The sequence below is a fragment of the Melospiza melodia genome, chromosome 19 (assembly GCF_035770615.1).
Source record: "Melospiza melodia melodia isolate bMelMel2 chromosome 19, bMelMel2.pri, whole genome shotgun sequence".
Classification (NCBI taxonomy): domain Eukaryota; kingdom Metazoa; phylum Chordata; class Aves; order Passeriformes; family Passerellidae; genus Melospiza; species Melospiza melodia.
The window spans coordinates 8,371,545-8,387,612 of NC_086212.1; the positions used below are offsets into that span (position 1 = coordinate 8,371,545).

The 16,068-nt window shown below is 56.9% G+C and overlaps 1 protein-coding gene across 2 annotated transcripts; it reads left to right on the forward strand.

Annotated features, from left to right (window-relative positions):
• Positions 1–5,412: 5,412 nt before the first annotated feature.
• Positions 5,413–13,576, forward strand: LOC134426944 (bactericidal permeability-increasing protein-like). Of its 2 annotated transcripts, none has more exons than XM_063172345.1 (15): positions 5,413–5,567; positions 6,506–6,620; positions 6,876–7,004; positions 7,421–7,579; positions 7,940–8,003; positions 9,925–9,988; positions 10,431–10,522; positions 10,703–10,879; positions 11,078–11,137; positions 11,263–11,430; positions 11,710–11,777; positions 12,004–12,046; positions 12,397–12,460; positions 12,954–13,030; positions 13,295–13,576. In XM_063172345.1, the coding sequence occupies exons 1-15, from the start codon at positions 5,453–5,455 to the stop codon at positions 13,340–13,342; spliced, it is 1,443 nt and encodes a 480-aa protein (XP_063028415.1). In that variant the 5' UTR covers positions 5,413–5,452; the 3' UTR covers positions 13,343–13,576. The 2 variants fall into 2 exon arrangements, with proteins under 2 accessions (XP_063028415.1, XP_063028416.1); XM_063172346.1 differs by having other exon boundaries at positions 7,424–7,579.
• The last annotated feature ends 2,492 nt before the right edge of the window (positions 13,577–16,068 follow it).

Sequence of the window (16,068 nt, forward strand, 5' to 3'; positions counted from 1 at the left end):
CCCGGACAGAGCCGGGGGGGCGGCGGGGCCGCTTTCCTGTGCCCGCCGGCCGGAGCCCCCCGCACGCTGCCGAGCCGCGGCCCCCGGGCACAGTCCCCGTGTGCCCCCGCGGGCGGGAGGCGGCCCCCGGCGGGATGGGATGGGATGGGGTCGGAGTAGAGGGAGAAAGAGACCCCGAGGGGTGCAGGAGGGGACTGTACCGGGGGTCCTCCCCCAGCCCCCGCCGTCCCCCCGAGCAGCTGCAGGAGAAGGGTTCTCGAACACACCGGGGACACGCAGAGCTGTATGTGCATGCGTGTATACGTGTGCGTGTGTGTACGCATGTGTTTGTACATGTGTGCAGATGTGCTCATACAGGCGTTTTGTGTGGGGGTGCCCCTCTTTTCCAACCCACCCAGGGTCAGTGTGATTCCTCGGCAGGGGTCTGTGTCCTGGATGGATCCCGTGGCTCCCAGTTCCCATTCCTGAGTTGCCCCAAAAGCGCAGCATCAGGACAGTGAGTGTCTCTCTTGGGACTTTGAAAAGTTCCAGGGATGGGAAGGACCTACTGAGGGGCAGGATCATGGGATTCAGCAACCAGAACTGTACAAAAACAACCAGCATGAGAGCCAAAGCCACAGATTTGTTCTCTCCTAAGGCAAAATGCTGCTTCACATAGCCCTGCCAGTCCTGGGCACAGACACTTCTCCCAACCCCAGGCATGCTGGGCACAGCTCTCCCAGCCCCATGCACAGTGGGCACAGCATCACCAGCTCTGCCAGCCCTGCACAACTCCCAGCACTCTCAGCCTCTCTGCGCCTTGCTCAGGCTGCAATCATTTCCACTGTTGCATTCGTGGGAATGGGCTCAAGGCCGGCACTGGGGCTGGGAGAGCACCGGGGCGGGTGGGACGGCCTCGGCGTGGGCTGCAGCCTGCCGGGGCTGTCTCGCTAGTGAACATTTGTCCAGGGATCAGCGAGCGGCCAAAGGACACGCTGTGAAAACAAGCCGAGACGGGAGGAGGTGCAGCTGGGCTGCTGGCGTGTGGGAGGGAGGACGGCGCCAGCGAGGCCTTCGCGTTTGCTTCCCATTTCCTTGGGAGCTGCTGAGAGTCTCCCGCTGCCCGTATGGATCACGAGTGCTGGTCCTGTGGGTGGGCAGAGGCTTGGCCATGGCTACCAGGCTGGGGTGCCCAGCTGAGCCCACCACAGGACTGGCCCTTGGCTCCAAGCCAGCATCCCAGTGCCAACTGGGCAGCATCCCCAGTGCCAGCTGGGACCAGCTTCCCATCCCCACCAGCAGCCACTTGCTCCTGTAATTGTGCTAGTTCACTCAGCAGCTTCAGGTTTTTCATAGTTCCTCTAAGTGCAGGGGAAGGTGAACGCAAGGCTGTGACCTTTTCTAATTGCATGGTCACCTCTGAAATGGACCCAAGAGCTGTGGCTCTTGCATCTCTTAATGGATAGTAGGGCCAGGAGAGGGCGTTGAGGGCACGGAGGAGGACAGTGTGGCTGTGTCCTGGACCAGCACAATGGTTCCTCTGTGGTACTGGTGAGCAGGAAGAGACAGATGTGGAGCTGAGCCCAGAGGGACCCCACCACCCTGCACCCAGAGCAGCAGCTCCCCACCTGCACCTTGAGGTGTCTCTTGCCACCTGTGCTCAGCCAGAACAACCTGCAGAGGTCACCAGTAGGTCCAGCTTTGCATCCCCACCTTTCCCAGAGCAGTTCCCCATGCCCTCTGGCCAGCCCCAGACAACAAGGCTGTCAGGGTGCTGGGGAACAAGTCCAGCAAAAGGCAGAGCTTCTGGGGGCCACCCGGGTGCCCCCGGGGCCCCTCACCCCATGAGCTCACCCTCCTCTGCTGCTCCTGTTCTCCATGTCCTGTTTGTCCTCAGCAGCTGCTGAGACAGGCTGCATGTGGCCTCTTGCCCTGCCCCTCTGCCGGCACAGAGCCACCATTCAGATCCCCCTAGGCTCTGCTCGAGGTCACCATTCTTGCATTTTTATTTTTACTTTTCTGCAAAATCAACCCCTTTGGCTCTCTGTGTCCCCTTTTGTCTCCCACGAGGCTCCCAGTCTGTGTCACAAGCTGGCGTGCTGCAAGAGGAGCCCGCCTGTCTGGGGGAATGCAGCCCTTGGCAGGGGGAGACACACTGAGTGCAGGGCTGGTCCCAAGGGTCCCCTGGGCTGTCACTGCATGCTGGGGTGCAGGGAGGGTGAGAATGATGAGCCCAGCATCAGGGCTGGTCTCTGGGGCTGGCTGCTGGTGGGATCCTGGTGGCTCCTGCCCACATCCCCAGTCCAGGGGCCATGCCCACATTGCTGCTGGCTGTGCCCCATGGGGCTCTGAGTGTGTGAGCTCTGGGGTCTCTGGGTGTCCCTACTGTCTGTGTTGGATGAAGTGGTCAGGGCTGGCGTCAGCAGTGACCCCATGCTGGCCCAGAGCCCTCCCAGCTCCAAGAACAGATGAGGCTGGGTCATGCTGAGCCTGCAGCTGGGAAAACAACAGTGGAGGAGCCCCCACATGTTCCTCAGCTGTAATTTTAGTTGCTGCTGGGTCAGAGGCTGTCAGAGATGTGCAGGTGACAGTGGACAGCATCAGGCTTTGGCACCATGTGCGGTGCAGTGGGCAGGAGCCGCAGCTCCCCACACCTTGATGACAGGGTTACTCCAAGCTCTGGTGAAGTCCCTGTTGGGTTAGGGACAACCACAATTGCCACAGGTCCTGACCACAGCCCAGTTCTGTGGGTGACAATGAACTCATCCTGGCTGAAAATTGGTAAGGGAGGTTTTATTTTGGGCTGAAAACTTCTCTTTCCAAGTTCTCTCCAAACCCAGACAGTCCGCTCTCACTTTTCTTACAGAGACCATGGGTTTTCCCTGGTGTTTCCCCAGCCCACACAGACCTGCCAGTGTGAGGCTGGAGAGCAGCAGCAGTCCTGCCTCTGGCACTGGTACAAGCTGCCTGGGGAATTCCCAGGCTGGTAATGGCACCAGGGAACACAGATGTGTTCGGATTTCCTTGCAGATGGCAAAAATGGCTGGTGTCCTTGCTCACAGCCACAACCCAACTTCTGTCATCCCTGGGTAGCCCCAGCACGTGGCTGCAGGGGGTCTTGAGCCATGGCACACGAGAGAGATGTGGAAAGAGCTGGGACAGGATGGGGAACTGCCCACACGTGCTGAGGAGCGTGTGGGGACAGAGGGACTTCTGGACTTCTGACCTGGGGAGCAGGGGGGAGCTATGGACAGTGGAGAGAAGGGTGTTGACCTGCAGTCCTGGGCAAAGGACTGCAGCAGCACAGGACTCCTGCAAGTCCCTGTCCTCCTGGGCTCCTGGTTCCCATGTGACCATTCCCATTCCTTCTCCAGCAGCCTGGGGGAGCCAGCCTTTCCCCGGTGGAGCAGACCCCACACTCCCAGAAGAGGCAGAGCAGCTCAGCAGGAGAAGCCTTTACCTGTCCAAAGGGTTGGGGCCAGCAGGGCAGGATTTCATGTTCCATTCCCTCTGTCACCACTTGCAGGAAGCACTACCGGGACCGGCACATATGTTGAGCTTTAGATGTGGTTTTGGCTGCTCCCTGCCAAACACAGCAGTGTTTGGTCAGAGTTCGGCTCTTTGAAGGCTTGTTTTTCAGTTCAACTTCAAAATTTGCTGAAAGCCTGGGGGAAGACTTCCTGGTTTTGTGTCCCCTCTATGCTATTCCTTATACAGTTTCATTTCTCCTTATGGAAGAGTTCTGCTTCCTCCATGCTCTTTCTGAACATCTTGAATGTTGTTTTGATGCAGCCCTTCAGTGAGAAGGGGTTGTCACCATGGCGGGTTTGGGATCTCCTGCTCTGAACTGAGCAAGATCCAGATAAGAGCTGATGATGGGTGACAGGAAGGGTCACAATGCCAAGGAGGCTGTGCTGGGGATTTGGCTTTTGCCTTTCTCCTCTGTTCTTACATGTTTCTTTCTGGCAAAAGGAGCTCTGGCCACAAGGAGCTTGCTCACAGTCTCCAGGCTCCCAGCAATGCATTGGGCCGGCACTGATGGAGACGCACAGCCTGTGGGTGGTGATGGTGGGACACAGCTCTTCCTTGGGTGGTTTGTCTCTCTCTGCAGGCACCATCCTTGCCATGTCCCTGTTTCTCAGGTCCCAGAGCTGACAGTGACTGCAGTGCCCCTTTGAAAAGCCTTTTTTAGCCACTCATAGAAGCCTGGTGGGCATTTACTGGTTGTCTGCTAGGCAGCCTGCAAGGGACACTGCTGAAAACTTGTGGGACAAAAGGCAAAGGGGAACAGAACGCCTTGGTCTCTCTTTCCTTGATCTTCACGTGCCGAGTTCCTCTAGCACAAATTACATGGCCTCATCCCTTGGGGTCTCCTGAGGCTGCAGCCCCAAGGGATTGCTGTGCTTGAGCAACAGCTGCATTTCACAACATCCTTAATTGGCTCAAGGATGTTGCCTCTGGCAGCCAGGACTTCCCTGGATCCTGCTTGAGATCTGCCTGCATCAGCAACCATGGGTTTCCTGTGCCTGGACCCCAACAGGAAATGAAAGTAACTGAATCATTCCTTCTTCCCTCACTTTTGTCCTGTAAAGAAAGATCAGCCAGCCAGCTCTCCTGGCTGGGGGGGCACAGGGGTGTTCCCCCCTCACACCTGCCTGGCTGCACCCAGCTCCTGCCCCTGTCTCCAGCCATCATGACAAGAGCTGGGACATATCATGCCTCAGCAGTGATGTCTTTGGAGCTTGATCCTGGGGTGATGGATGTTTCCTCATCTCTATGGCTGCTCTGTGCAGGAAGGGGTCTGGAAGTGACTATCGCAGGGCACTGCTCTGAAGTAGTGGTGCAGCTGCCCAGCCCAGGCAGGTGCTCCTTTGCCAGCCCTGCTGGGTGTGGGGGTCCCTGGGATCTGTTCACATGAGGTGAGAAGCTGTGACCTGTCTTCTTTAGCCACTGCTGTGCCCCAAGGCAGTTCTGGTGCCTTTGGCAGGTCTGTGGTGCAGCTCACAGAGTAGCCAGGAGAGCTGTGGGACAGGGACAGAGACGGAGAGCAGCAGGGCTGGGACCCTGCTCCTGGGCAGCCCAGGCTGTTCCCAGCTTTTTCTGGGGGCAGGCTGCAGACATGTGGCTCTGTCAGGCTCTGCTGCCACTGTCAAACCCAGCTCTGCTCCACTGAGGATGCCACAGGCAGGGATTGCTGGCAGTGACAGAGAGATGGAAATTGGGCTGTTGCATCCCAGTTTCCACTGCTCCTTCCCTGCCTTCAGTGACAGGTACCAGGTGTGCCTCTGTGCTGGGCCATGTGCCCATGGTGCCAGCAGAACAGCAGAGCAGGGTGGTGGCCAAGCAGGAAATCCTGGGGACGCCCCCCGTGGCTCCGCACACCACCGTGACTAGCAGTTCCCTTTTTGGCAGGGATATAAAGGTGGTGTGGGCTGGGAGAGCCCAGCATAGCTCTGCACTGCAGGAGGCCAGGATGGGAATACAAAGCGTGGCTGTGGCTTGTGGGGCACTGACCTTGTGCCTGGCACTCACCACCGCCACCAACCCCGGCTTCGTGGTGAGGATCACCCAGGCAGGCTTGGACTACGGTGGGTTCTGCTTCTCATTTCTCTCCTGACAGCTGTGCTGGTGGCAGAGGTGTGGAGCCAGGTACCCTGTGAGAAGTGCAGGGTCCCGGGGAAGGATGGGGGATCCTTGGCCATGGGTGCCCATGTGAGGAGCACAGACACAGGGTGGGGAAATCCTTGGACAGGGGTGCCAAATGCACCATCGGCCAGGGCTTTCCCTGCTGCACCTGCCTGCCCCCCATGCCACGGCTTGATGGAGCCCCTGCAGAGGGGCCCAGCCCTGTGGGGTGTCAGGGAGCTGCAGCCAGGCAGTGTGGGAGGCTGGCACAGCAGGAGGGTGCTGGTCCCACAGCACATCCAAGCCGTGAGCCCTGGAGGAGGGAGCTGCAGAGGAGAGAGGAGTTGGGGAGTTTAGGGAGGGGCAGTGACAGAGATGGATGGGCCCCGTGCTGGTTTTATCGAGGCAGGCAGAGCCCGGCTCCAGCAGAGCACAGTTATGGATTGAAATACACTCTGTGAGAAACAGCTCATTTACCAGGCAGCTCTGCCAGCCGTGTGAGAGAGAACGTGACTCCCCTTCCCAGACAGAGGCTGGGGTGCAGCACCCACTGCTGCTCCCTGGGACATAAGCCCCATCCATCTTCACCTGCTGGTAATGGGCATGGAGGAGCTCAGTGCCTCCAACCTCCCACACACCTCACCTGGTTGGCAGCCTGGAATGTGAGGACTAGGACACCTCTGTCTTTTCTGCAGCTACCACCTAACCCTGGGCCTGCAAGCAGGGCACGAGGCAGCATTGCCTGGGTGCTCTCAGGGCTCTGTGCATGGAGGTTTGCTTTAAAGCCAGCCTGGGAGGCAGCATCACCTGGATCAGTCCTCTGATCCTTCTGCTGCATACCCGGTGTGTGCTCCAGCCCCTGTGGCAGTGGTGGAGTGATGCTGTCCCTGTGTCCCTGCAGCCCAAGAGCAGGCGATCGCGAGCCTGGAGAAGAAGCTGGCCCAGCTGAAGCTGCCAGATATCTCGGGGGACTCTCGTGTCTTGCGTGTGGGGAAGGTACACTATGAGCTCTCCAGGTGAGCCCTGCCAGAGGTGTCTGGAGCCACCCACTGCCCCCTGACCCAGGCAAGGGGCAGGAGGAGTGGGGAGGTTGGGGCTCCCGGAGCAGTGAGGACCATCCTGTCCCCTCCACAGATCCCTGACATGTTGGCCCCATCCATCCTGTTTGCCCTCCTTCCCTCCCTGATTTTCTCCCTCCCTCCCTAGCCTTGTGCTTGGGAGTGTGGAACCACTGTAACATGACTTTCCTTTTTTTATTTGTATATTTTTAGGCTGCGCCTTCGTGATTTCCACTTGCCGTACTCCCGGATTACCCCGATCTCCAACAAGGGCCTGCAGGTCTCCATCTCCAACGCCTTTGCTGAGCTGGACGGGGACTGGCGGGTGAAGTTTCTCTTTGTGTGAGTGGCCAGCTCTTCCTCTCCCTATTCAGGCACCCACTCTGTGTCTCCCACTCTGGAATTGGACAGGTTTTTTCTCCTCTCCCTTGTGTTTTGGGCAGCTGTCACTTTACTTCCCTAGATAAAACAGAGTGGGAGGCAGGAACAAGGCATTTGAACGGCGAGCTATACATGGGCCCTCAGGTCTCTTCCACCACCCCTATGTGCTCTCACTTCCCTCTATTTAAAGGTTATCTGTCCTGGTTTATGTGCCAGTGAAATTTGGTTCCCCCGAATTTAAACACTTTCCCAATCTCCTCTGGATGCACCATACAAGAGGGAAAGTGATCCAGATTGATGCATCCTCAAGTAGATTTGAGGTCTCTTCACCAGGCCTTGGCATTTACAAACTTCCCTTTCTCATCCCCCTCCACCAGCAGCCGGGACCATGGATCTTTTGACCTGAGGGTGGAAAATATCTACATCAAAGTTCTTCTGAGGCTGGGCAGTGACACCACTGGGAAGCCCACCATCAGCACCCCGGACTGCAGTGCCCACATCTCCAAAGTCCGGGTGCTCTTTTCAGGCAAGCTTGGGTATGTGACTTTACTGGAAGGTGTGGAAACACTGTGTGTTAGCCCACCTGCCATGGGAATGTGGTTCTGCCATGGGAACGTGGCCCTCGTGTGAGGAGCATGTTGTTGGCAAATCTGCTGTTGCCTGGTCTTAAATCTGGCCTGAATTTCTCCTGCTGTGGCTGCACATTTAAGGGGGTGGGTGGGGTTTACCAGTGAGTCTGTTTTCAAATGTAAACCCTGGGAAAAAGCCACACGCCAAATTGGTGTGGGAACGATGTTCCCAGGGGCTTGCCATCTCTAGGCTCTCCCTTTCCTGGCCACATCCTTCTGCAGTATGGATCAGAGCTAGGCAGGGCTTCTCTCTGTGTTTCTCTGCAGGTGGCTTTACAACCTGTTCCACAGCGTTATTGAGAGGAGGTTGCGAAAGATTTTGGAAGACAAGGTATGTGAGCAGTGGAGGGCAGGCCCCTGGGTTTTCTGGTGGTCTTTAACTCTCACTTGTGGCTGATGTGCTGGAAAGATCAGAGGCAGGGATATCAGAGGTAGGCATGTAACTACAGCCAGAGCACATGACTGTGTTGCCAATTCAGTAAAACCAAAGGAATGGGCATTGCAGGCTCCATAGGGTAGATTGACTCAGGCTGAATTTGAAACCTGCAGACTTTGCCAAAGCCTAGCATAATTGGTTCCTAATTAACAAAGACTTTTCTTTCCATGTGGTCAGTTAATTAGATCTTATGTCTCAGCCAAATTCATTGTAACCTGATCAGAGCTGTCCTTTAACCAGCCATATTCTGGAGGGCTTTGGGGAGCACTTGGGGGAAAATTCTCATTCCTGGATTTCAGACATTTGGTGTTTTGTTTTACTGAGGGGGGGTCAGGGAGCTCTGGTACCGCTGACTACTACAGACACTGACGTGCAGGAGACCTGCAACAAGACATGGAAACAAGCTGTTAGCAATAATTACTACAAGGATAACTGGCATGAGTTACAGCCTCTCTGGATGTGAACCTTGCTTGGGAAGGAGGCAGTTGGAGGACAGGCAAATCCCATTCCTGCAGCAGATCCCATCCTACCCAGGCACTATTCCCAATTCCATGCAACACCGTTCCCAAGTCCCCTGGGGTCTGTGGCAGCAGATGGTCTGGCAGCAGGAGCAACACCAGGGCTCAGAGGCCTTTTCTGCTCTTTTGTCACCTGGAAGGAGGACAGCTCTGGGACTGCAAAGGGACCCCACTGCCCTCTGCTCCTCCTCCATACTTCTTTTGCCCCACACACATTCTTCATTGTCTTTGTGGAGTCATGGTTGGAGGGGCAATGGGCAGGAGAGGGCAGGAGCAGGGACTGAGCTGCACCCTGGGCACAGCAGGGCCTCAGCCCAGGCCAGGCAGCCTGTGTCTGCCTCCTGCTGTTGCTGCAGTGCTTGGGCAGTTCTAGTGTCCCCAGTTCTGGGACTCCACTCACAGGGAGATCCCCGTCACAGGGAAATCCAGGTCACAGGGAAATCCAGGTCACAGGGAAATGCGGGTCATGGGGAAATCCCGGTCACTGGGACTGCATTCTTCTGCCTGCAGCGACATCCTCACAGGCAGCAATGGAGCATTTCCAGCACAGACAGAAAAATATCACTGGGGACAGGGAAGAGCTGCAACCTGCTGTCACTAAGGCCATGCCCAAAGCTGTGTTGCCTCCTCCTCCTCATCTCTGTCAGTGTGGTCGCTGCCCCTCCGCAGTGTTGCATCTCACCATCACTCTGTGGGCAGCATGCCCAGTCAGACAGATGACAGACAGATCCTGCCCGTGGTTCCTGTGATGTTACTGTGAAAACATTGAAAAGAGCTTGTGCAGATTTCCTCAGCCATCTGCAGGACAGTGCCCTGCAGTAAATTTCCCAGGGTAGTGATAAGCCTGCAATAAAATCGCCACAAATGCCAGGGCTTCACTTGTGGATGGCAGAGGCAGAGGAATGCACTCTCCTGTCCTGGCACACAGAGCTGTAGGAGCTCAGCAAAGCTCAGCTTCAGGGCAGTCAGTGCCCCTGCCTCTCTGGGGTGGGTTAATCCTCTCTGTTGCTCTTTCTCGGCCATGCCCTGGCTGCTCAGCACTGTTCATTCCTGCATGGGCCACATGAGATTCCCCTTCCAAGGGTCTCCCCAGAGCTGAACTGTGCCGAGGGGAATTGGTGCAAGGTATTGCTTGTAGGTATAAATCCGGCTTGTGGCTTGGACACTTAATGTGCTGCCTGATGAATGCAGGCAATCATCACAGTGCTCATTTACTTAAGCAGTCTTTGTCATGGAGCGGGGAGTGTGGCTGTGACCTGGCTGCCCCTGCTCAGCCCTGTGGCCTTTCTGTCCCACAGGTGTGTGACAAAGTGGCCATGTCTGTGTACAATGAGCTCCAGACGTACATCCGGACACTGCCAGGTACTGGGGGGCTGTGTGTGGATTTAGGAGCAGTTCTTCCCAGTTTACCCAGCCATGAGGAATGTTTTGCTTTGTGTCCTGGTGTTAAGGCACCCAAGCTGGGAGCTGGACAGCATATTCTGAGCAGACACAAATCGCTGTGTGTCTTGTCTGGCTGTGGGAATTCCTTCAGGATTTGTGCCCATGGACTTGGGAGGCTCGGACTGCTTTAGCTGGGGACCCTGGCTACTCCTCAGGTCAAGGAGATGGTTTACATCGCTGAGAAATATTGAGGAGGAAAATAGTTTATTCCCTTCTAAATAGAAGCAAGCAGAGGAGCAGTTGGTAGTGAATTGATGCACCAGGAAGCCCAGTCATGGCACTGCCCAGATGCCAGTAGAGACCATCTGCTCCCAGCTTTCCTGACCATCTCCTTACTCATCTCTCTTCCTTGTGTTTGCAGTCACAGCCAGTATAGATGACAAGATTGGGATTGATTATTCCTTGGTTGCACCCCCAAGAGCTACACCCAAGTCCCTAGATGCAGACCTGAAGGTGAGAAGCAGCCCTGGGAACCATTGATTTGGCAATGCCATTGCCAAAGGCAGGTGACAGCCAAGGTGACAGCAGGTGACAGACATTGGTACCTGCTGCAAATGCTTTTTGCCAGCCTGAGTCAGCAGGTGAGCCCCAGTGCTATTTGCAGCCCTTCTCCATGTCTCTCCCTCCTCCCAGGGTGAATTCTACTCCCTGGCCCACCGCTCCCCCGTGCCTTTCTCACCGCTGCCACTGGCCTTCCCCTCGGATCACGAGCGCATGGTTTACTTTGGAGCCTCCAGCTACTTCTTCAACACAGCTGGCATTGCCTACCATGAGGCTGGGGCACTGGTCTTTGAAATCACAGAGGCCATGGTGAGTGGCACGAGTGGCACAGGGCTGGGAAAGAGGTTCCATTTGCGGAGGAGCTCTGGGAGCAGCCAGCAATCCTGGAGAAGCCCCAGTGAGAGAGCTGGGGGCTGTGGGATGAGGCTGTCAGATATGGCAGCATGTGGGGATGCCGTGGGCTCCTCTATGCCCCATTGCCCCAGTGTGACAATCCTCTCCCTGCAGATCCCAAAGGATGTAGAATTCAAGCTGAACACCTCTGTCTTCTCAGCCTTCATTCCCCAGGTGAGCAATCTGGCCATGCCTGCCCAGAGCTCCTGCACACACAGGCTTTGCTCTGTGCCAGGTGTTCTCCCCTCAGGACTGGGGGCTTGTGCCATCATTCCCACCCTCTCCTTACTCCCAAACAGCTGGAGGAGAAATATCCAAACATGCCAATGAAGTTCAGGGCATCCACTCCCACTGCTCCATTCCTGACTGTTGGAGAAGGAGGAATCTCATTCCAGCCCATTGTGGATGTCCAGGCTTATGCCATCCTTCCCAACTCAAGGCTGGCTCCTCTCTTCCTCCTCAGCCTGGTGAGTTCAGACTGTGGTGCTGGGGCAGAAGGGATTTTGAGCTGTGCCCTGTCCTGTTGCCCAGATCCTGCCAGGGGAGCTGCCAGGTGCTGTCCAGGCACAGTGAGGCTGTCCCCAGGTGAACAATTCCTGAGCTGACAAATGCCAGGTTTAATGCTGGATGCAGACACGCCCCTGGATGGGCAGTGGTGTGTTTCAGCTGGTCAGAGCCGTTCCCCTGGTGTCTGCTTTGGGCTGAGGTGGGGTGAGCACTGCCAGAGCTCTGTGCTCTCTCCCCAGACAGGGAACGTGTCCGCTGTCATCAACGTGAGATCCGGCCGCATTGTTGGGAGCCTGGATGTGGGCAGGTACAGAGGGCAGCAGCCACTGCCTGGGCAGGGGGTGGCTGGGGGTCTTTCTGCTTTGGGTGCCCAGGGCCAGAGAGGGGATGGGAAGGTGTCTGGGATGTGGGCTTGCTGTGCAGGGAAGGAATGAGCTGGGGCTGGAGGGAGTGGGACCTGCATGGCCATGGGTGGGTGGAATCGCTCCCTCCCTGGGCACATCCTCCACAGCACCACTTCTGTCCCTGTGCAGGATCAGGCTCTCTCTGAAGGATTCAGCTGTTGGCACTTTCCAGGTAAGCTCTCCTTGACCACAAGCAGAGCCCCCAGCATGGAGCTGGCAGCCTGCTGGGGGCAAGGACAGAGAGTCATTCCCCGCTGCCTCCCAACATGGGACCCCACACTGATCCTGCAGCCACCTCCTGCCTCAGCCTGCAAGGCTGGGAAGGGATGTGGAGCCTGATCCATTGCTGCTCTCACCCCAAACATTTCCCACACTGCCACAGGGAGCAGACAAAGCTGCTGGTCTCTGGCAAAGTGTGTGCCCATTCCACTCTTTATCTCCTTTTTCTAATTATCCTGAAGTACCTGCATGTCTCCTGTCCTGCAGGCTAAAGCTTTTCCTTCCTCTCTCCCCACTACCCAGGTACGAATGATGCAGTCCTTAATAAACATCCTGACTTCCAGTACGCTGCTCCCACGTCTCAATGGTGAGAACCTACTGAGGGGAATGGGGTTGCTGGAGCACCCTCCACTCAGGTTGCTCCATCCAAGGGGTCCCAGCTCACTCATTAAATCCTCCTTGCCAAGGCTGATGCAGGGCAAAGTGCGTGCAGGAGGCGGCAGTGAAGCGGAGGGAGCCTCTTGCTGCTCTGACAGGCTCCCAGCAGCAAACGCAATGGAAAATATGAGCCCTGTGCAGATCCTAATGCTTTCCAGACCCTCTCCCCGAATCCCTGCATCCCCTGCCTCGCCAGCAGCTCAGACCAGAGTGGGGCTGGTGGCAGGAGTGGCCAAGGGGGCTGTCCTGGCACAACAGGCAGCCCTTCTGTGGAGCTTGGCAGGAGTTTCCTCTGCCTGCCCCAGGAGCAGTGGAGGAGAGGAAAGGGCTGGGGGAAGGAGGGGGACACCTTCTCTGAGTGCTCTGCGCTCCCTTGACTCCCATTGCCATCCCAATGCAGACACATGTGTTGTCTTTTCCAGCCCGCTTAGATGAGGGCTTCCCTCTGCCACTTCTGGACAGAATTCAGCTCTCCAATATCCTTGTGAGGTTCCACCAGGTGAGTGAGAGGGAGCAGCCGGCTCCAGCTGGGGCCCATCTGCTGCATACAAAGCCCTGCTGACCAGCACAGCCTCCAAATCCAGTTCCCCCAGCTGTGCTGGAAAGTGATGAATGGGAGGGTGCTCTTCACTGAGATCCCAATGGCCCCGCAGCAAACCAGAGCACATGTCCCAATCCCTTCTGCCTTCAGGGATGTGCTGGGTGCTGGGCAGTGCAGCTGCCAGGGCCCATAGCAGCCCAGCACTTTCTCTCTTTCTCCCAGAATTTCCTGCTGCTTGGAGCAGACGTTCGCTTCCAGCCCCGGGGATGAAGATGTGGTGATGAGAGCCCTTCAGCACTAAATCTGCTCCATTCACCACTTTGCCCTTCCCTGCCTGAACTGAAGACCACCAGTCCTGCCACTGTCCTGCACTGCTGCCTGGGCCTGCACCCTCCATGTTCCTGCTATGGCCTCACCTGGTGCTACCATGAGCTGGGGGTCCCGTGCCCTGGGCCACCCCCTCCCCTCGTCCCTCTGAGCAGCAATAAAGGCGTTGGTGCTGGGGCTCTGCTCTTGGTGTCACTGTCTGCACCTTGGGCCACACAGGACCAGATGGGAGCTGGATTGGGACCACCTGCTTTGGCTCTTTCCACGGCCATGGGGAGGCACCATGGTACACCTGTGTCCTGCTGTCCTGTGCCTTCACTCCAGCCTTGGGGCAGAGTGGTTGGAAAAAACACAGTGGAAAAGGCCTTAGAGGTGCTGTCAATAGCATCTGGACATGAGCATCAGGTGGCCAACAAGGCCAGGGGCATCCTGGCCTGTATCAGCCATAGTGGGGAAAGAGGACCAGGGAAGGGCTTGTGTAGTGTCCAGTTTTGGTTCCCTCACTTCAGGAAGGACATGGAGGTGCTGGATCATGTCCAGAGAAGGGCAATTGAACCAGGGGAGATTCTGGAGCACAAAAGAGGCTGAGGGGGCTCAGCCTGGAAGAAGGGAGGCTCAGGGGGGACCTTCTCACCCTCACAACTCCCTGACAGGAGGGAGCAGCCATGTGAGGGTCAGGCTCTGCTCCCAGGGAACACGGACAGGATAAGAGGACACGGTCTTAAGCCGCACCAGGGGCCTTTTACGTTGGATATTAGGAAAAATTCCTTCACAATAAGGGTCGTTAGACCTTGGAATGGGCAGCCCAGGGAGGTGGTGGAGTCCCTGTCCCTGGAGGTGTTTAAGGGAAGACTGGACATGGCGCTCAGTGCCCTGGTTTAGCTGAAATGGTGCTTCTGGGCCACAGAATGAACTCGATGACCTCGGAGTTCTTTTCCAACCTAATTACTTCTGTGATTTTGTGATTCCCGCGGCGGCAGAGCCCAGCAGCGGAGTGGGCCCAGAATGGCGGCGGGGCGGGATGCGTCGCCGAGGGGCCGAGGTGGTGGCACGGCCTCCCCGTCCCTGGCCGGGCGCTCGGTCCCGAGAGCGTCCCTCTGTGCTGTGGCCAAGGCACTTTTTGTCCCCAAGAGCTTAGTTCCTAAAGTGTTTCTGCAGTGGAGATGCTCTCAGGCAAGCAAAGTGATAGCAGATAAGACAGAGCCAAGACATAATCCGCACACCACAAACGCACTCTCAGGTGCCATTAGATTGCCTGCTTTAGCTGAATTCTCCTGACAGAGCACTTGGGCACTCAGGCTGGGGCTCAGAGCAGGAGCAGCAGCTGCAGTAGCCCGTTGTGCTGGCTCCCCAGGGAGAAGGCAGAGCAGGCCATCTGGAACCGTCTGCAGCACCTCAAGGCGCTGAAGGCCCGGTGGCCCCAGGCTCGAGCTCCGCTCCGCGTCGGGATCCTGGGTACGGCCGGGCTGCATGGCCTGAGTCCCGCTGGCAGCAGCCCCCCTGGCCTGGGGTGAAAGCAGCTTGATCCTTTGCTGGCAGGATGCATGGCCGAGAGACTTAAGGAAGGGATTCTGCACAGGGAGAAGCTGGTGGATGTCGTGGCAGGCCCTGATGCTTACCGTGACCTCTCTGTGCTGAAGTTCCTGTTGGTCTAGGGACTGGTTCTTACCACTCCCCAGTCCTATGGGTGACAATGAACTTTTCCTGTCCGGAAATGGGTAAGGGAGGTTTTATTTTGGGCTGAAAACTTCTCTTTCCATGTTCTCTTGAACCCCAGACAGTCCGCTCTCACTTTTCCTCTATGTCCATGGGTTTTTCATCATGGTTCCCCAGCCCAGACAGACCTGCCAGTGTGAGGCTGGAGAGCAGCAGCAGTCCTGCCCCTGGCACTGGTACAAGCTGCCCGGGGAATTCCCAGGCTGGTAATGGCACCAGGGAACACAGATGTGTCCGGATTTCCTTGCAGATGGCAAACGAGCAGGTTATGGCACCACAGAACAAAGATGTATTCAGATTTCTTGCAGATGGCAAATGTGCCTGCACTGCTCAGAGCCCAAAGAGCAAACCCCAGGCTGGTCCCTGTAGTACTTGGTATCCCCACCACATGGCTACAGGGGGTCTTGAGCCATGGCACACGAGAGAGATGTGGAAAGAGCTGGGACAAGACGGGGAACTGCCCACACGTGCTGAGGAGCGTGTGGGGACAGAGGGACTTCTGGACTTCTGACCTGGGGAGCAGGGGGGAGCTATGGACAGTGGAGAGAAGGGTGTTGACCTGCAGTCCTGGGCAAAGGACAGCAGCAGCACAGGACTCCTGCAAGTCCCTGTCCTCCTGGGCTCCTGGTTCCCATGTGACCATTCCCATTCCTTCTCCAGCAGCCTGGGGGAGCCAGCCTTTCCCCGGTGGAGCAGACCCCACACTCCCAGAAGAGGCAGAGCAGCTCAGCAGGAGAAGCCTTTACCTGTCCAAAGGGTTGGGGCCAGCAGGGCAGGATTTCATGTTCCATTCCCTCTGTCACCACTTGCAGGAAGCACTACCGGGACCGGCACATATGTTGAGCTTTAGATGTGGTTTTGGCTGCTCCCTGCCAAACACAGCAGTGTTTGGTCAGAGTTCGGCTCTTTGAAGGCTTGTTTTTCAGTTCAACTTCAAAATTTGCTGAAAGCCT

Coding starts and splice junctions, on each gene's coding strand:
- LOC134426944 (XM_063172345.1), top strand. CDS start 5,453: ATGGGAATACAAAGCGTGGCTGTGGCTTGTGGGGCACTGACCTTGTGC. Junction 8,004..9,924: donor GAAAGATTTTGGAAGACAAG/GTATGTGAGCAG, acceptor TCTGTCCCACAG/GTGTGTGACAAAGTGGCCAT. Junction 12,047..12,396: donor CAGCTGTTGGCACTTTCCAG/GTAAGCTCTCCT, acceptor CCCACTACCCAG/GTACGAATGATGCAGTCCTT.